Genomic DNA, 20365 nt, shown 5'->3' on the forward strand with positions numbered 1-20365 from the left:
AGCTCCTTACATTTAATGGCAAGAGAACACCTCAATGTGTTCCGAGTTGGACATTTCTAGAGGTGGGCATTGAGGCAGCACTGGAAATAACTGACTTATAAAGCCTTTTGCTAATATATCAGGAAAAAACTGCAAATTAAAGAGAATGTCCTGAACTTCACTTTAGGAGTATTCATTCAGATAAGGCCATTTTGGTATAAAGAAATATTCTCCTATGAATGGAATAGAATATTTCAGTTGGAAGGGACCTACAGTGACCATCTAGTCTGACTGCCTGACCGCTTCAGGGCTGACCGAAGGTTAAAGCACATGGTTAAGGGCATTGTCCAAATGCCTCTTATCGACCACCTCTCTAGGAAGCCGGTTCCAGCATTTGACCACCTTCTTGGTAAAGGAGATGTTTCTGAATATCTAGTCTGAACCTCCCCTCACACAGCTTTGAACCATTGCCACACATCCTGTCACTGGATGCTAGGGAGGAAGAAGTTTTCCAGTAAGTAGGAATTGCATATTAACTTAATTTTGTCTGACTATACAGGGCAATTTCTTAACTTTGCTGATCATTTGATCTGCAGACGTGTTGTACCTTCCTTCCAGAGAATGAAAACCTCAGTGCTGCTCAAGTGCTGGGAGCTGGAGCCTAGTCTTTCTTGGCACACATGGCCTCTACAGAGGGAATGGTTTGTGTTCTGACTTGGTGAAAAAGTGGAGTGATTCTGCTCTTTCCAGGGCTTTTTTCTGTGCTTAAAAACTTCTCATGGGGGATTAAACCTTAAAAGGCTTAACCTGCTAGACAGAGATCTGTATCAAAAGGCTGTTAGGGATCTATCATCAAAGTCTGGTAGAAAACAGCCGTGCTTTTCTATCCCTCAGACCATGGGAGAAATTCAGGTGTGTTGTTCCTCGGTTTGCTCAATATTTCTCCTTCCCCATCTATTAGTAGTGGTTTTCTACTACCCCGCGCTTCTTTACTCTAGCTGCAAGATCTATTCTGGCCGGTGCTGCTACTTGCTGTCATGGGAAAAATTATATCCATGTTATATACCTGCTGCTTGCTTCACTGTTCTGAGTAGTCCCACCGAGACTGACCAGAGTGCTGTATTGGGCAACATGGTGTTGCATTTCAGCAGGAGCAGAGTATGAGGGTATGCCTGTAGTTCAGGAGACAACACTGGGGAGGTTTACAACTGGGAGCTTATCTGGGAACCACGGCTATCTTCATCTGCCATGGAGAGAAGAACACTTCTTCCCTATGGAGCAGCCTCTTGAACCTGGCTCTTAAGAGGTATCCAGCTTCAATGAACTTCTGCTTCTGTCTTGTGTGTTGGAGGGAAGCTTTTGGGGTTTGTATAATGAAGAGGTTCTCATTTAGTTAAATGAGTCCTCATGAAAATTGCGCTGCTTGTTTTAGGCTATTGACTTATATGAGTTCTTGGACTAGAAAAGATGCGTAGGCAAAGATGTTGCAGAAAACAAATGGGATAGTTTCCAAGCCATAGTGTAATTTACCTATGACCAACAATGCCATAAAGAGGAGAGAGTATCAGACATTGGTGGCAAATTCTGTGGTACTGCTGCCCATTTGAAGAGGGGGGGAGTATTGGAGATCTGTAAGCATCAGAGCCTTAGGTGAAGGAAATACTTGCCCTCTTCCAGTGACAGAAGGTAGCATGAAAGCCTGTGGTAAGTATTTGTGTGAAGCAGGCAGTTGCGTGAAGCCATCTCTTCGTGCAGAACTGGATTTTAATAAAATAGTACTGCTAATTAGCGAGGCTGAAATGAAAATCGAGAGTTTTCTGATGCATCTGTCAAACTGATTGTATTAATGATGAGTGAATGCTTTTATAGATCAAAATACAAAGGAACAAAAAGGAAACTCTTGAATTTTGATTTCATCATTAACAGTAGCAATTGGAAATATCCGATTTCTGATACTCAGAGAGGCTTTTGCAAGAGAGCTTATCTAGTGCTTTTTTGATAAATCTTTTGTTTTATTACACTGCAGGGTATTTTGGGAGGGGTAGAACTTTTTGGAAGAGCAAAGCGTAAGCAAAAAATCTCTGCTTCAAACAGCAAAGGAAATTCAGGGAAGAGGACTAAGCCAGATTTTTTTATTATTTTTATTTTTTGTGAGGTGGAGCATTCACAGTGCTGAGTTCTGCCATGTCGGCTGAAGGAGTTCTTTTTTGCATTCTGTATCGCTGCTAAAGCAGCGCTTCATCTGCTTATTGAGTTCACAAACGCATATGTGAGCGCGTGCGTGTGACACGTATATGTACGCACACACAGAGCGATATTAAACCCGAAAAGTTGCTGGGAGAAGCCGAAGCTTTGTCAGGATTCGCTCGTGCAGTGCAGAGGCTAAAAGCCTGGGGATGTCGTGGGACCGGTCCGGCACGATCGTCGGTCTTGTCCAGAGGCGCTGAGGGTTTGAAGTTACGGTGCCGGGTGCCGGGGAGGGATCCCTCCGGCTGGTTTTGTGCCTCTGGATCACGGATGTCCAGGTCTGAGCCGGTTTTCTAAATTCCCGCTGTAGTCAGCGGGGAGAACCGGGCGCTTCGCGGGGTCGCGTCGGGTGGAGGGGGCCTCCTGAGGGCCCCCGGTCCAAAGGCCGGCTTTCTCTGACCTCCTCGAGGGAGCCGCCGTGGACCGCGACGAGCTGCGCCCGAGGACAGCCCCCGCGTCCCCTCGCGGGCTGGCGGACGCTGCCGGGGCGCGCGGTGCTTCGCTTCGCTTCCTTCGCGCCCTGTAACGGAGCGGCGGCCAGCTCCCGACGTCTCCTGGAGGCCGGTTTGCGTCGGCGGGCAGCGTACCGCAGGCCCGCGAGACGACGGTGGGCATGGGGACGGTCCGAGCTGTCCTCCCCGTCCTTCCTCCTGCCGCCGGTGCCAGCTGGGCGGCCTCGGGGCTGGGACCCGCGCGTGGGTTCCAGGCCTGGAGTACGGGTGTCTGGTGGGTTAAGATACATCGCTAGGTAGGGAGGGCGCTTTGGGAACACCTGGAGCCTACACCCTTTGAGAAGAAACGTTCCCCTTCAGCGGCTCTGTGGTCTGAAGGTTAACTAGGGATGTTTTTCCTTTAACGCATACCTGGTTAACCTTCAGTGCTGGTGACGTTCACTGTTTCGTGCCTCTGTTAAATAGCCTTACGAGGCCTGAAACAACGCATTTCCTTCGTGGCACCCTGAAAGAACAGGGAAGTAGCTCTTAATGTAGGTGGCTTGGCAAAATATTCTAGTCAAGTCAAGTATTTGGCCTGCTACCCAGCCTTCGATATGTAATCTTTGGGTGCTGCCAAAATACCATTCTAATTAAGTTGACATAGTCTATGAAGCCTGGGTGGTATTACTTCAGTTTTCTTTCCTGTGCTTTCCAATGCGTGTTTTGAAAGGGTCGATGAAGCTGTGACACTTGCAGCCTCACCAGACTCTTCATTAAGCTGGGATTTTGGTCACCTTGTGACCTTCAGGATCAAAGGAAGGAATATTCTCTTTCTTCCTCTCTCTGCAGGTGCAAGTTAATAGCAGTAAATAAATGTACACTAATGCACATGGAACATGTGATCAGTTGGCCAGACTTCATCTTTCCGTTGAACATTAACTCTTTAACCCTTCTACAAGGTATTAACCTATTCTGTAAGTTTGTTTTCTGTTTTGTTTACACTGAGTCGGAAAAGCTATGCCCTGTTTGTCCCAGGGCGGTATATTTGCAATACTTGCTTTTGAGTTGTCAGCTTGAAACTGTGTTTCGAGGGCTGAAAAGCAAAAGGGGATAAGAAAGACTTTTGCATTCTCTCTCTCTCTCTCTCTCTGTTTTTTTTTTTTTTGGTTTTTTTTTTTTAAATTCCCAGCCTCAGAATTCAAGAATAGAGCACCAGTAACATTCTAGTTGCGTCCTGAAAGTCAGTTAGGCGCTGCTGCAGCACTGATTGCCTGCTGCTAACTGTAAGCCACCCTGTGGATTTGGAGCTTGCGTGTTGCATAATACCAGCAAATGCATCCGAGATTACAAAATGGTCTCTCTGCTCTAAGAAGAGATTGTTGTGATTTGTTAGTAAGGCAGTGTTAAAATACACAAGGTATCTATGATATCAGTATCTTAAAGCTGCAAGTAGTCTTTTGCAATTGAGTGTGCTCTGGCACTGCTGGTGCTTCGTTGCATAGGAGTGAGTGAGTGCAGCCTCCAAACTGCCTGCTCCAGGCTGGACTGGCACAATTTTTATGTGCCAGTCAATCAAGGGTGTATGTATTGCTTTAGGTTTCTTTGGGTTATCCTTTGCACTTGCTGCACTTCTTTGTTAGTATCCCTCTTGAGTAGATGAGATTTTCTGTTTGTCTCGAGAGCCACATAGTATTTGTTGGACTTGCCTCCTTGCACTCTTTGCAGCTAAAGCAGAGTTGGCTGTCATCTGCTTCCTTGGGGTTGATGTAGGCCGGGGCTCGCTTACATGGTTGAGTTACTCATGGCTTTAACAAGTTATCGCTTACCAGCTATACTGTGGCAACTCCCACCCTGCTGTGCATGAGAGGTAAAACGGGTTTGCTTGTTTATTTTTATGACTTACTACTATTACTTCCTTGCTCCTTTGCTGCATTTCAGCTGATTTTTGGTGTCTTTATTGTAATTGTTTGAACAGTTGAATTCTTTAGAATAAACTGTATTTGGGAATATGTCACCGCAAAATTCTTTCGAGGGTGAATTAACATACTGTTGATGCTGGGGAATGCGTCTCTGCTCACAGCATGTAATTTTTTCAGAGGCTAAGCAGAAAGGCTTTCTTTTCAGTGTCCTAACTGTGCTAACAAGAGGTATATTGAGAATAACTTGTGCGCTTAAGTGTACCTCTTATGGTATCTCAAAAAGATACCATCTTAGTAAGTAGCCTGCTGTTTGAATTGAAATGTCTAAACTTGCCTTCCACCTTCAACTGTTTATATGGTATTAGACAACGTAAATAAACAGTGCTTGTTCACTAACATAAATTATAGATAACTGTAAAAGCCTCTGTCAATTGATGTGCTTTAAAAACGTGAACCTTGCTGTCTAAATAAAAGCTTTTAATAATCCTAGTTAATAACTCTTCAAAAACAATCTTGTACCAAGAGAACAGCAAGTGACACATGTACACTTTGTTAACTATCAGTATTAAACCTTGTAAATCATCAAAATGAAAAACCTAACGTCCTTGCTCCACAATGATGTTTTTTTTAAATCCAAGAAAAATATTTTAACTCACCTGAAAACTTTGGATGGCAGGAGAGACCTAAGGAGGGATGTGGATGGTATTGATAGATACCTGCCTATAGCTTTCTGTGCACAAGCGTGGGTTTTAGTTTTGAGGTCAGTATTATGGTCAGCGCTCTGTAGCCAGTACTGTGTTACAAAAACTAGCAGGTTCAGTTAGAAGCTTTACTGAGCCCCCTGCATAAATCTTAGAGAAGGAAACTTCCTTGTAAAAAGCATCCAAGCAAAGAAAAACAGGCTGTGAATAACTGTATTGGTTGATGAATGGATCATTTGGATGAAACAGACTTAAAAAATGCTTGAGAAACTGATCAGTAGGTCATGCGATAAAAGATTGCCTTTTGTTCTTTGTTTCTTTTTTTTATATATATCTTTGTCTCTTGCATCAGTCAGAAGGGGAGGAAAGGCTTCTGCATGCTCTGGAAGATTCTCCTCCAAAATGGAGTGTTGCAGAGAAACAAGGGAACAGAAGCTGGGGACAGGGTATATGTGCTGTAGATAGCTACTCTGTGTGTTTGAGAGTACCTCTGTCACTCCTCTGTGTGTGTGTGTGTATGTTTCAACTCTTTACTCTTCTTGTTAGGAGTCTGTAAAAGTTAGAGCTGTGGGGAGCATCCTACCATCTTGTCACCTTAGTAAAGGGAAGTTGAGTGAGCCGGGTAGATTTTCCAGGGTAATACTTAGGGATAGGCATATAGATTAAGCTGTGGTTTCAACCAGAATCTGTAACAATCTGACTTCCTTCAACAAAAATGCATTGTACAAAGGCGGATGAATTTGCTCTATTTGTATAGGAGTTGGGTAGAAAAATGTCTTGTCTGTAGTTTAGTCTCTGGGTTGGGGGTCTAGAGCCACTGGCTTTCAAATTCCACCCCTGTGCAGTGCAAAGGACCATTCACAGCAGTGGCAGGTTGAAAACATAAAGGCTTATTACTGTTGGATGCAAAAAGCAATGTTTTAGTAAGTATGCAACAAAAGCGGACTTTAGGTGAGTCGGTACCACAAGGGGAAAGTAAGTGCCTTCTAGAAAATGCAACTTTACATTTTGTTTGGAGACTTAACCAAATGTTTACCTTCTGTGAGGTGCCTGGAAAGCAGTAATTCTCAGGGACATGCAGTAGGAAAGGTTTGCCAGCTCCTAATGGAGTAAACAAAGAAAATGAAAGCTCACAGGTTGCCTTGGCCAATGCAGTAGTTTTCTGCCACCGGGAAGGGGTGATCCTGTTCCCTTCCCCTCTTGCTCATGCTCTCCTGCCATTCACATTGTGCCAGCTGAGCTGCTTGTCAGATGTGAGTTTATTGCACTTGCTTCCTTAGCAGAAAACTAACCCAGCAAAACAAATGAGTTAATTAACGCAAGCTGAACTTATTAAGGATCATACATGGCACAAAAGGGGAAGAAGGAGGGAGTGCCATGAAGTTTCTGGGAGGAAGTGGAGGAAGAAAGCAGAGCAAGGGCTGGTGAAGAGTGGGATGTCTGTCCTGTTCTTGGCAGTAACAAGCTATTAAATCATCTTAGCTGTTGTATAACTTCACTCTAAGTCTTCAGGTTGGATAAAAAAAGCCTAAAATAACAGAAGGAAATAATTATTTAGACTGCTTCCCAAAATTACAAAACTTTGGATTCTGTGTTATGAGAAATGTGACTAGATGGGGAGGGGGGGCAAGAAAATGACAACACAGAGGATAGAGGCAGTATTTTTTCGGTTCTCTGGAAGTGAACAATGTAGTGAGGAAGTATATATACAAAATTAGAGACCATTAGTCACAGCATTTTCAGCTGCAGTTGTCCTTGGGCTGCCTCACTATGTATCACTTGTCCCATCTTGTCATGCATCTATGGACCTGCCCTACTTCTGCGCATGGCTTGCTGATGGGATTGTCTGCTGTGTACTACATAGGTCTTTATTTCAGTTTCTGTCTAATTAACATTTCGTTTAGACTTGGGTACAGTCTGTTAAGTTGTCAAAGTTCCTGCTTCAAAGCTATGGATTTAGCTATTAAGAGGTAGAAGAGGATTTTCAGTGATCAAGGGAGATAGTGAAACTGCAGAGTTTCATAAATATTTCCAAAGTTCATTATATGTTTGTTTTTTAAACTGGAATACTTCCTTCAGGGACAAGGGGAAAAATCCTTACTTAAATGGGCTAGGTGCAAAGTAACTATTTTTCTCCCAGAACTTCATCCTTGCTGTCAGCAAAGCTGCCCTGTCAGGAGGTGAATATGAATTCACAGGCTACGAGTCCTGAGGAGCCTTTTCAGAATTTTAGGCAGCTTCAGGAAACCAAAAAATGCTGAACTGCATATATTTAATTTTATTTGGCAAGACTTGAAGTGGGATGGCATCAGCTCTTCTGTGCTTCTTCTGAAGTATGTATCTGTTTTGGCTTTCAAAAGCCTGAATTGCTGTTGCCAAGATTCTTCACTTTCTGGCAAAATTACAATGGCAAATGGCTTCCTTTACAAGGTGTAATATTTAGACTAACAGCTTTGCAATTAAGAATGGCAGAGAATTATATTCCCTTTTTTTATAAGACCAGATTTTTTAGTATGGAATCGTGGGAGTGTTTGGACGTAACTGAAGTGCTTTTGATTGATGATTTATATTTTGAACAGTGCTTTTCATTTTAGTGCGCAACACTCACTTGAAATTTTAACTAGAACAATGCTTTGTTTTCAAAGATGTTCAAAGTATTACTGTAGTTAGGCAGTTGCTCTGTATCATAGACTTGCAAATGCCTTTTGGGTATGTATGTGTAACAAAATGTGTGTGCACATACCAACTTGTGCAGGGGAAGTGGGAAGAAATTGGGAAATCTGCAAGTATTCTTAAATATTACCTGCTGCTAATCTCAGTAGGCCATCAGGATGTCAACTATCATGTCATTGAGTCTTTTGCGGTTGGAGAGTGATGGTGTTCTGGAGTGTTTGGGGAGGTGTTTTGGAGCCAAAAGAACTTGTTTGAAGGGAAGTCGCCCAAGTATTAATTTTCAGCGTGGGAAAACTGGAGACTTTGGGTGTGGGGAGGGGTGTTCAGAGCTGGGGAGAGAAGCAAGCATGTCTGGAGCAAGTAAAATGGGGAAGTGGACAATAAAAGGTTTGAGGTGATGAATCCAGTCCTCCGAGTGCCTAACAGAGCAACGCTGTGTTGTTCCTTGTGCAGGGAGCTGCCAGTATTGGTTTGAAGTCAGAGTGTTTTGGCTGTATTTGTTTGGCAGCCTGCACTAATGAACCTTTGAGTCCTACTGACCAAATGATCACCTTGGGGGTGGAGGGCATTCTCAGTCCTATAACCTGACACAGTCTCTACCTGAAACCGCCACCAAAAGAGGGGAAACTGCCTTAGAAATCCTTACACGTACTGATTGCTAAAGCTGTGATGGAGTCTGGTGGCAAACGTGTGTGCTGCTAAGGGTGCTTTAGGATCTAGTCTCCTTGGTCTGGCCAGCTAGGAGATCTGGTGGCACTTTCTTTCCAGCCCACGTGGTCAGGCTTCCTCCTTGCGAGAAGTTGTGTGGATCTTGTCCTTGCGTAGAAAAGCACATCTGGGTCCCGTGGTTTAAATGCAGCTGGGGACACTGTTAGCTGTCAGGTCTCGCAACTACAGAAAATTCACTGGCATGCCTCATGCTGCTTGTATCCAAGTCTTATTTCCATTGTAACTATGGCAATTGGAGTAGACTAGTAAGAAAGTGTAAATGTATGTGTCCTCATGCCCTGTGTTGGTGTAGAGGGTTGCTAGATGCATCCATTTAACTACCTTATCTTGAAGCCATGCTTCAGTGAGAGAGAGAGAGAGATACGCACATACACACACACACACACACACACACACATATATATATGTCTGCAGAAAAAAAACCAAAAACACTTTCCTAGATGCTATGAAGTAGTGGGGAGTCTGGAGTCAGGTGGGTGGGCAGCTGAGATCTTGCAGGTGGCTCTTTGTGTGGACCGACAAGAGAGGGTCTTTTTTCCCTGGCTCTTCAAGGTGTTAAATTTGTAAGTCCAGTAGAGTTGACCCAGAGGGTCCTGAAGGTGACTTAGGGGAGAATATTGTATGAACTTAGTTGGTTTAAGACTGTGTTCCAATTTCTTATAAAAATCCAGGTTTGGTCTGCTAAGCCTTATGCAATAGTGTGGGGAGAAATGAAGTTGTGACACTGAACGTCTGAGAGAATAAAAGATATGTAAAAGAGAGGAAAAGATTTTTAACATGTATGTTAAACCTGAGGTCTTGGAGAAAGGTCTTTAGGTAGGTCAAAATTTAAGGCTATATTGAAGCTTTTTTCCCCTCCTTCATCCATAGTACAGTTACAGAAAGCAGAACATTACAGAAGAAAAATTATGAAATGCCCACGACTTGAAAGGGAACAGTATTCAACAAATTTGTTAAGTTACCTTTCATAAAAGAGCATAACTCCAGTTTTCAATAGCTCTGGAGCTTGTCTTGCAACTCTGCCAGGTTAAAATCTTTTCTTTTTTTTTTTTTCCTCCTCCTGTTCCTAACTAATCTGCAAGCGATTGCGTTTTAAAAATTATTTTTCTCTTGAATTTAAAGACTTTGACAGATGGCACATGTAGAACCTGGAAAACTTCCTGAATTGGCAGAGTGACCATACCCCTGCCATCTTCCTACCGCAGTATCTGTAGGTGCGTAGGCTGTGTGTGCTTCCAGAGTGCTGGGTGAGATACCAGAGATTCCTCTGCTGGGAATATGCAGAGAGCAAGTGATAAATCAAAAAGTATACCTGGTGACAGGTTTAATTTGCAGTTAATAGATAACTTAATCTACTGCTTAGGTGGGTAATTTGATTGTGACTAGAAACAACTGATTCGGAGCAGCAGTAATCTCCAGGGTGCATACCTGCGACGTTTTCCATGTGGGATGAATATCAATCTTTGTTTAGATGATGCGAGTTGGTTTAACACTTTTGAGAGATCGAGACGTCAAACCTGTGCCTCACCGTAGACCATTCTTTAGGCTAGAGACTATCATACCAAAACCAAATCTTAAGACCTTTGAAACTTGGTTTATCGTGGCTGTCCTCCTTTCAGGGACTCTGTCCAAGGAAGACCTCTTAAGCCAATAAAAGCACATGAAGATGCTTGGTTTTGAATGTGCACAGGCTGTCTGGCTCGGTGCTGCATGACAGTTGTTCTCGCCACTGAATGTCCTGAGTTTTGTAGCAGTGATTGACTACAGAACTTGTTTTCTATTTACAATCCTTTGGAGTTTCCCTCCCCCAGCTAAGGCGTTTCAGAAAAGGGCAGTAACTTGGCACTTAAATATCTCTTTGCGATTTGTGCTGTTTAACTTGCACGGAAAGAACATCTAAGTCTGTATGCAGTTACAGTCTCTGAAGAGAACTGACACACTAAAAATCATGTTTAAAGACAATAGCAAAGAAAAGCTGATTTATTTTTTCTTTTTAAATCCTAATTTTTTATCTGCTGAACATATGAATTGGTATAGACTTCTGTCCCTATAAAATTTATTACTTGTTGATGTGGTACAACAGGGCCTTCGATCTTAAAGGTGAGCAAAGGCTTTTTGTATTCCTAGGGTAGGACTACTTTGTTAAACTGCTTTTAGACAGACAAAAGAGATGTGATCTTAAATCAGTGTTAATGTGTGACTGACCAGGAATGATATCATCTAGAGATTATTGCTTTCCTCTGTTTCTGCGGTGTTAACAAATGAATACTCAAGAATGTAGCAGTGAAGCAAATGGGTCTTGATAAATTATGCAGTCTTGACTCCAGCTATTGTTCGAGGTAATTTATGATCTTCCATTGGCGTAGTGGGGCTGTGGCATAAACTGCAGCACACCCTAGAGTAGACAAATTGGTCTGGTATTGTTTAGGAACATATTTAATCTATCTTGCTATAAGTGAATCGGTGCCTTTTGCTGAAACATCTAGAGAAAGACCAGTATTTTGATACTCAGTCCTAGATAACCTACAGATAAATTTAGAGTAGTCATGCCTTTTCCTGTTCCCTAAATACTGAAGTGATAATAAACATAAAACTGTTGCAATATAAGGCTGAATTCTTTTCCCTTATCCCTTTACCTAAACTTTTTTAATCTTGGTGGGTTTACGGGCTAATAATACGTTCTCTTTGTTCTTGATGCGTTGTACCAACTTCAGAACATCTATTCCAGTGGCTCACCTAATTTCACTTTAGGTGCACTTAAAGAAGACTGTACTCCCCCAAGTGAGAAGCTTTTTTTCTTTTTTTTTTAATACATCAGCCAAGATAAGAGGTTTCCATAAATCTGTGCTTAATTCTCCCAGAACAAACTGGGTGAATGAGGCAAATCTTGCCCTGAAAATGAAATCTTCAGATCCGTCTTAAAAATACGCTGCAAACTTTTAGGTGTGGAGTGGGAGTTAGATGGCTGTAGACAACTGCTTAGATGTTTAAAGACTAGCAACAGTGCAAGTTGGGTATCATGCCTATGGTTAGATGTTTGAGGTGGTCTTCACCGCCCTCCCCCCACAATGTGAATCCTGTAAGATTTTGGTTTTAAACTTAAGTAAATGCTATGGAAAAAAGTATCTAGAATAAACAACTTGATTTATACATATTGGGTTAAATAGATTTTCAAACTTGCTGCTGCCAAAACCAGTTTCTTCCCAAGGTAATTGGCTATATGAATTGATCCCAGAAAGTTGCTACCTCAGGAAAACTACAGAAGCCCAGTAACTCCTTCCTGGAAGGAAGCTCCCAGGAGTTTGCATGCCTTTCTGATAGAGGAGGAGGCTACCATACCTCAGCCAAACTTATCCTGGAACTAGATAAAATAAAGCTTCCTCGATGAGTGCATGGTTTACATGGACCATAGGCTGCAACTCCTCCGGGAGCCGTTTTTCCAAGATGTCTTTTACCCTTGTCCATGACTTAACTGTCCCATAAATCTTGCTGGGAGCTTTGGTTTGGTGACAGTTCATGCCTGCTAGAGAGCCGTGGGTAGCCTGTTTAAAACTCAGACTTTTGTTTTGAATACGTAATTGATAATTAACAGTGAACAAGACAGGAGCTCACTTGTGGTGGGAGTAAAAGGTCTGGCTCTGCTTTGCAGTCTGCGCTCTCTCCCCAAGGCACCCTTTTTTTTTTTTTTTCATCTGCTCAAAGGTGGCATCACTTGCCTTATACTGCAGGGATATCTCTAGCTGAACGCCACTGGTTGGGAGAAATGCTGGGACCAGCAAACAGTGCTTTATATATTTATATGCTTTTGTTTAGTTTTGTTTCCTTTGTTATGAAGCAGCAGGTAAAATCACTTTCTTGACATTGGCTTAACACTGCCTTCTCTTTTGTCATTTTTAGTTCTTTGGCTATACGCACCCACCTCTAAGTAAGTTTGCAGTAGATTTCTTTTCAAGCTCTGTCTGGTCACGAAGTGATGCTTAAAAGAAATACTCACCTTGCAAAGTTGCTGCTAATAATCACTTAGAAGAGGAAATGCAAGACTGGAATGCAGATTTGCATGGGACACCCTATTTGCTATATTGTGTGAGAACAAAGCCATAAGAGAAGGCAGGTGCAAAAGGGTAAAGGGAAGAAGTTGTGTAACTAGGTGTTGAAGGCTAATGCTGCATAATGATCTCAATGATCTTATGGGTCTTTTCCAACCTCAATGATTTGATGATAAGTGGCTGTCATCTTAATTAACTCCCAGATGTCAATGTTTTCTTTCCACAATTGAAAACACAGCCTCAGTTGGTGAGAGCCAATCTTCAAACGGTTAGGGTCTAGGTGTGAAGAGAGGTTTCCTTTTTTGCCTGGACTGTGGAAATAAAGGAGAAGCCATCCAGCCTGAGAATAGTGATGTTGGGGTTTTGAATGAAATATCAGGTCAAACGTGTTTTCTAGGCTACAGACAGCAAATGTGCAGATTTGCTACTCCAAGTTGATGCAAATCCTCGTCACCTCATCTTGCTCTTCTCCATCTTCCCCCTCCAACTGTTTTCAATAATAAGTTGATGAAATGTCTTCAGTATGGTTTCTGACAGTTTGTTTGTACTCTGCAGGTCCTGTGAAGCAGTAGATGTAATTTGAAGAAAATTTGAAGGAACAAATGGCTTTAGCTGGCTGCCCAGACTCCTTTTTACATCTTCCTTATCGGATAGTAAGTTATGAAACTGCATGTTCCTGTCAGCTTGTAGCATCATATTGCTGTGTGCTAGTGATTGATTGTGCATTCAAACTTTTCGTCAAACTGCTAATAGCTGTCTGGCAATTCTCTGGGTTTTGCTAATGTTTGGGAACAGAGCCTCTGTTACCATCCTGTGTTCAAGCCCTGCTGCTGAAAAAAATGAGTCACTAATATATACTGATTAAGACTTGATATCTGTCCTCAAAATAACCAGTTCATATTTGGGAGAAGGCACTTGTTTCCAAAAAGAAAAAAGGCAAGCTACGATACCAGTGAAATGCCTTGCACCAAAAAGTATCAATGTCTGCTGAATGCTATATTTGTAGGAACAAAGGCAGAGATTTTTACACTTGGTTAGATCTTATGTTTGTTGAGTCATTATGCTGTATCTAAGCAGCCAATATGGCATATTACAAAAAATTTATTAAAAAAACCCCTCAGCTCGATTCAAAGGTGCTAGGCAAAAATGCGCTTAGAAGTTGGTTTTTTGTTTTTTTTTTTTTTTTTTTCCTCTCCTCCAGGCAGTTGTGGTTGACATAATGCATGCTTTGTATTTTTTATGGAACTGCAAATTTGCTATTTAGGACATGACCTGTTTTTTGCCTTTTTCTCTCTTGTTTTCATAGTGTCCTTATCCCCCTAAGGATTCAGTTATGATTTTGGGCCCTGCAGATACACAAATAATTAAACAGAGTATCATATGACATTGAAACCTTTATCTCCCAAGAGAAACATTACTAGTAGTGATTACTACAGTCATGCTACTCATTTGAAAGAAAAGCAAAAAAACAAACAAAAACAACAACAAAATCCCCAAAATACTTCTATAGGATTTATACATCTGTTTCGTAATATGTCAACTTAGTTTTTTCCCCCAACAGGAAACTTCAAATTAGTTAAAAGACTAATGTTGGTATATGCCAAGTTGTCAGTTCAATGTACCTGAATGCTTTTCCTGATAACAGGAAAAAATAACAGTTCCTTTATAACTGCTTTTGCAGCTATAAAAATAGAATTGACTATGAGAAATCGGATGTCCTGAAAATCTGTTACTATACTTGGATCTATGATTTTAAAAGAATATGTGAATAGATGTGCCTGGACTTCATAATTTTGATGCACTGTGAAATTATGCTTCCAATTCATTTAGAGCATCATCTGAGTCATGATGTGAAGCTGAGGGAGAGGAGAGCTATGTAAGAAAACTTGACATTGTAGGCAGTCATTTTTGAGCTGCAAATTCTTCACTGGATGTCAAACTTTCTCATTAAAATAATTACTTTAGTGGTTCATAAGCAGTAAGAATGTGAATTTTCCTTGGTAATTCCCCTTGCTCTTGCAAACCCTGTAGATGATACACTTTAGTCTGGGGCAGTCAACAGACTAGAAGTGTCAAAGCAACATGGGTGACTTAAGACGCTGGGAAAGTGACTCCCTGTTAATTAATTATTTTTTTTGTCATAGCTTACTGGGTGTTAACTATCCTAAGTGCTTGTAACCAGTTTTAAGACTAGCTTTGGAAGGCCATTCACAACTACTGTGCCTTCTGTCAGAAGTGAAGTTCGCATTAAAAAAACCCTGAACATCTGTTTTTCCACCCCTACTAAATCTGACTTAGAAGCTTTCATCAACTTGTCTTTCAAATTTGGCTACAGTGCCAGTATTGTGTTGGTAAAGGGCTGAAAGAAGGTTAAACTAAATATGCTCTAGATTAGAGTGTGAAGCAGTATTCTATTTTTTTCAGTACATTTTCTGACTTAATATGAATGGAAGGCTATAGAGAACATTCCTCCAAAGTCCTCAAGGTTGGGACCTTAATGCTGTAACTTCAGTGTTTAAGATAAATTGATGCATTGGAGTTTGGGATTATGTTCAAAGCAGACAGCAAGAGAAATGAGAACCTGGATAAGTGAATATGCACTACAGAATATCCTCTAGGATGCCTTGTTGCCAACCCCCCTCTACCCTTCCTTTTTTGGGGGAGATGGGCAAGGTATAGATCTCTGACTTTCTTACGGGGCTCTTTGTTTGCAGTGTTTGCTGCTTTCAGAAGCCTTTGGGTCTTGTTAAGAGCGTTTTTTTGTTTTTTTTTTTTTTTAAACTTTCTCAGGAGTTAGCACATAAACCAGTCACACTGAGTGCATTCTCCTAGAAACAATCTCTAGCTTTGTGGAAAAAAATCAATACTACCTTTTAGTGGCTTTCAGGAGCTCTTTCCAAATTCTCGAACTCTTCAATAAAAATCCGGCAGTGAGAATTGGCAGTGTTTGTCTTCTGTTCCTGGAAATTCAGAACATAGTCCCAGAATTTCTCAGAAAAAATGGGATGATTTACTGTGTTTCCGTTCTTTTGCAATCTGTAGTCACAACAGTGTTTATGCACAGTGACTTGAACTCTTGGGGAAGATTTAGTTCTTTAACCCTTTGATGCATGAATTGTGCAAGTCACAGTGACATAAATAACAAAAGGATGGCTTTTTTTCCTCAGTTTCTGAAGATAAAATTCTGGGCATGTGGGAATGTTCTGTTCATCTTCTATTTTCTGCCTTCTGTTTATTTCTCATAACCAAGATGCAGGCATGACTTTAATAATTAATAGAGTTTTTTTTCAGAGAGCTGAATTCTTATTAGAGAAAGGACTTGTTCACATCATACTCATAGTCTAAATTGGCATAAAATGCACTGCAAGCACTTGGTCACAAACTAGAGAGAAAATGGAAATTGCTTTCTCTTACGTGTACAGAGCTGTGGATTTCAGGATTGGTAATAGTCCTCTTGGCCAGATAAAAGAGCAGAATATTGCACATCATACTTGAGAAGCGTTGTGCACTTCAAGAGTAGGGAAGTAAACACCTAAGACAATTAATCAGTTAGAGGCTAGCTACTCTAAAAAAAGCCTCCTTTTATGATGTCAGATTTGTGGATGTGAAGATGATGCACTGCTGTTACTACAATAGCCATGTTTCTGTGCCTTCAGCTGGAAGAATAGTTAGGCACAGGTTCTCCAGGTTTTAGTATGGCAGCTTTGATCCTTGTTTTCCACAGTAAGTTAGAAGACACCTTTGGAGGTAGTCTGATCCAAGTCTGTGGCATATTGAGGTTATACTTGTTTTCCTAGGGTGCTTTGTCTCGGTGTGGGGGGGGGGTTTGGGGAGACTTGCTTTTTACATTTTCGGGGGTTGTTTGCTTTGATTGGGTGGTTAGAGAAGGTTTCTGTTTTAGCGGGAGAAAAAGAAAAAGATGTTGTTTATATCTAATTCAGAGTTACCTTGGTGGATGCCATAATCCTCATCCTTATGAAATCCAGAAGCCTTCTACATGAATTAGTCTTATTTCTCCCACTTTTTAAAATTGAACAGTCTGATACTCAGTGTTAATATAGGTATACATGCTGCTGTCCATGTTTGCGTGAATAAAATGTCTTTTGTCTTAAAAAAAATACAACATGAAAAAAAAAATCAATTGCAGAATTTGTGTCCAAGTAGACTGAAAAGACAGGGAAGGGCTGTCAAGACCTATGTTTTGGCCCTCGTCTGCCTGATACTCTCTGAAAATCTTCATTCACTTAGCTATTGACAGTGGTTTATCGAGACTATGGAGATCTTTCTTATGATTTGTAGTGGGTTGGCCCTGGCTGGACACGAGGTGCCCACCAAAGCCGCTCTATCAGTGCCCTCCTCAGCTGGGCAGGGGAGAGAAAATAGAACGAAAGGCTCGTGGGTCGAGATAAGGACGGGGAGAGATCACTCACCAATTACTGTCACGGGCAAAACAGACCCAACTTGGGGAAAGTAATTTAATTTATTACCAATCAAATCAAAACAGGATAACGAGAAGTAAAACCAAACCTTAGAACACCTTCCCCCCACCCCTCCCTCCTTCTGGGGATCAACTCCACTCCCGATTCCTGCTCCAGTGTGGGTCACAAGTCCTGCCAGCAAACCTGCTCCAGCGTGGGATCTTCTCTCCACGGGGCTGCAGGTCCTGCCAGGAGCCTGCTCCAGCGTGGGCTTCCCACGGAGTCACAGCCTCCTTCGGGCATCCCCCTGCTCCGGCGTGGGGTCCTCCTTTCTGGGCTGCCAGTGGAGATCTGCTCCCCCGTGGACCTTTGTGGGCTGCAGGGGACAGCCTGCCTCACCACGGTCTTCCCCACGGGCTGCAGGGGAATCTCTGCTCTGGCGCCTGGAGCATCTCCTGCCCTCCTTCTTCACTGACCTGGGGGTCTGCAGGGCTGTTTCTCTCACATATTGTCACTCCTTTCCTCCAGCTGCTGTTGCACAGCAACTTTTTTTCCCCTTCTTAAATACGTTATTCTGGAGGTGCTGTCACTGTCGCTGATGGGCTCGGCCTTGGCCAGCGGCAGGTCTGCCCCAGAGCCGGCTGGCGTTGGCTCTCTCGGACATGGGGTAAACTTCTAGCAGCTTCTCACAGAAGCCACCCCTGTAACCCCCCTGCCACCAAAACCTTGCCATGCAAACCCAATACATGATTTTTAAGATTCAAAATAGACAGCAGCTTAATTTATTCTCATTAAGCTTAAATGTACAAGGATGCTGCTTGTATAGAATTTGGCCCGGAATCTGTGTTTCTCCTGCTAACAGGGCAACATGGAAGGACCAGAGTGCACAAGCAAGCTTCTAAAGTCCTTGGGCATAACTGAGTAAAAGAATGCCAGAGGCGTTATTGCATTGCGTCATTCTTCTACATATTGTATGAAGAAATGAAGCTGAAATGTTGCTACTGTCAATGCAGAAAGTCATCAGATTTGTGAAATATGGTGTCAGTCAACAGATATTTTGTTGATGATACTCTTAACAGTTTACATGTATGTGGTGTAGAGGGTTGACGGACTGCAGCAGACATAAAGTACAAAGCAGTGAGAACATTAGTGAATGTTTTTTCAAGACATGTTGCCTCCAATATAAAGTTATGAAATCTGTCTCCCTGAGTGCAGCCCGCAAATGTTTTTTACAGATAGAGCTGATGCTGCTTGGTAGTTTTTGTGGAAAAGCAACTGGAGCTGGGTTTCTAGCCTCTGTCTATTTTTCTTGGAAATAAGTCTGTTTAAAAAATTGTCACAAGCAGTTGTTTTCACAAACATTGAAATAAAAGTGTGGTGCTTACCTCTTAAAGAGGCCATTGGAAGTGCACTTGCCCCAGCTATTGAATGTCATCAGGATATTGTATATGAAGCAAAATAATGTCAAAGAAATTTGTATCTCGCACTAAGCTTTTATACAATCGATCACGGTTTCCCTTCTTACAAGAAATACCCATTAATTACTTTTTTTGCTGTACCAGTTTACCTTTCTACAATTCCAAATGAAAGTCTGTACTAAACTGTTTGTACTTCCACTTTTGTATTCTAATCCACACAGAAGTTGGTTGGCAAAACATGAAGTGTTTTTTGAAGGTGAATGTGAGCAAGAAATTTCAAGTGGCTAGGTCCACATTTCTCAATTATGTAAGATTTTTCAACCCACCAAAAAAAAGACTCAAAGCACTCTCATGGTCAATCATACCCTTTACTACTTACGTTCCCACTAACAGTGGTGAGGAAACAATGTAGGTGGTGCAAATCAAGTGGGGAAATTACAAGTAAAGCAGCTTAATTTTGCATCTTCCTGTTAATGGTTTCATGCTCATGCTTGAACAGTAGACTGAACCTATCTTTTAATGTTATGTCATTATTACATACAAGAATTCTCTTAAATTTGTCCCTTGATTTAGTTCTAGTTTTCATACATGTTTAGATCTACACTTCACTACTTTTTTACTTAAGAGAAAGCTCGGGGGCATCTTGCGAATGTACGTCAGTACCTGAAAGGAGGGTGCAAAGAGGACGGAGCCAGGCTCTTTTCAGTGGTGCCCAGTGGCAGGACCAGAGGCGATGGACACAAACTGGAACGCAGGAGGTTCCCTCCGAACATCAGGCAGCACTCTTTCACCGCGAGGCGTGACTGAGCGCCGGCACAGGTTGCCTGGAGAGGTGGTGGAATCTCCATCCTTGGAGATTCTCCAGCGGCGTCTGGACGTGGTCCTGGGCAACCGGCTCTGGGTGGCTGTGCTTGAGCAGGAGGGTGGACCAGGTGACCTCCAGAGGTCCCTTCCAACCTCGATCATTCGGTGATCCTGTGAAAATCAAAAGCAGTGGACCTCTTTAGGTTCTCACTTGCATGCAACTTTGAAGATGCCGCTTCCAGATTGTAAAAACACCCACGTTGATAAAAACAGGCCGTCTTCTGGTGTTTTCTCACAAAACTTCATGAGACCGTTCTGAAGTAATGGTAACAATCAACTTAGCAGACTATAGCACCAAACGAAATCCTGTATATTTTTTTCTTATGAATGGGATCTTTTCCAAATGAGTAAATATTTAACAAGCTGTTTACCAACTGGTTATTTTGGAGAACTACCAGTACGAGTGTTTTCATGTTAGTAACAGCTCTCACTTAACAGAAGAGAGAAGTTGATGTACCAGTCCTAAGACAGCTTCATACTTCAAATGTCTGTGTAAATATAAGAGAATAGAAACTTGAAACGTAGGAGAATGGAAGTTGGTTTGGTTTTTTTTTTTTTTTAATTGGCTTTGTTATAGTCAACTGGAATTACATTAGAGATAGGTTGGGGGGGGGTAATGAACCTTCCTCCTACAGATGTTCTGTGCTCTACATATGAGTAAATAATAACCACTGGAGAAGATTATTTTGTTTTTTAAGAGGAAGATAAGATTGCTGTGCATTTGGAGCTGTCACTTTTCAAGAAAGTGCTGTGGCTCGGATAATTCTTAGTGTTGCTGTCCATGCCAGTTGGCTCAGACAGTCCTTTTCTATCCTTGGAAAAGACCAGCAATATAATGCTGTCTTATACTTAAGTATTTCCAAGAAATGTATCTAGATACAGACTTTGCTGAAAGTTATGCCCAACAGATTTTCTTGCCTTACACAGTCTAAAGGGA

At 41.9% G+C, this 20365-nt stretch overlaps 1 protein-coding gene across 2 annotated transcripts in view; it reads left to right on the plus strand.

Annotated features, from left to right (window-relative positions):
- Nucleotides 1–20365, plus strand: part of GRB10 (growth factor receptor bound protein 10) — a 149242-nt gene that overhangs the window by 24129 nt on the left and 104748 nt on the right. For both annotated transcript variants that reach the window (XM_030011244.2, XM_030011243.2), the window contains exon 2: nucleotides 13284–13381. In XM_030011244.2, coding sequence (XP_029867104.1) covers nucleotides 13331–13381 — 51 coding nt within the window. In that variant the 5' untranslated portion in view covers nucleotides 13284–13330. The remainder of the gene's footprint in view (nucleotides 1–13283; nucleotides 13382–20365) is intronic.

This window comes from Aquila chrysaetos, chromosome 4, assembly GCF_900496995.4.
Source record: "Aquila chrysaetos chrysaetos chromosome 4, bAquChr1.4, whole genome shotgun sequence".
NCBI classification, from domain to species: Eukaryota; Metazoa; Chordata; class Aves; order Accipitriformes; family Accipitridae; genus Aquila; species Aquila chrysaetos.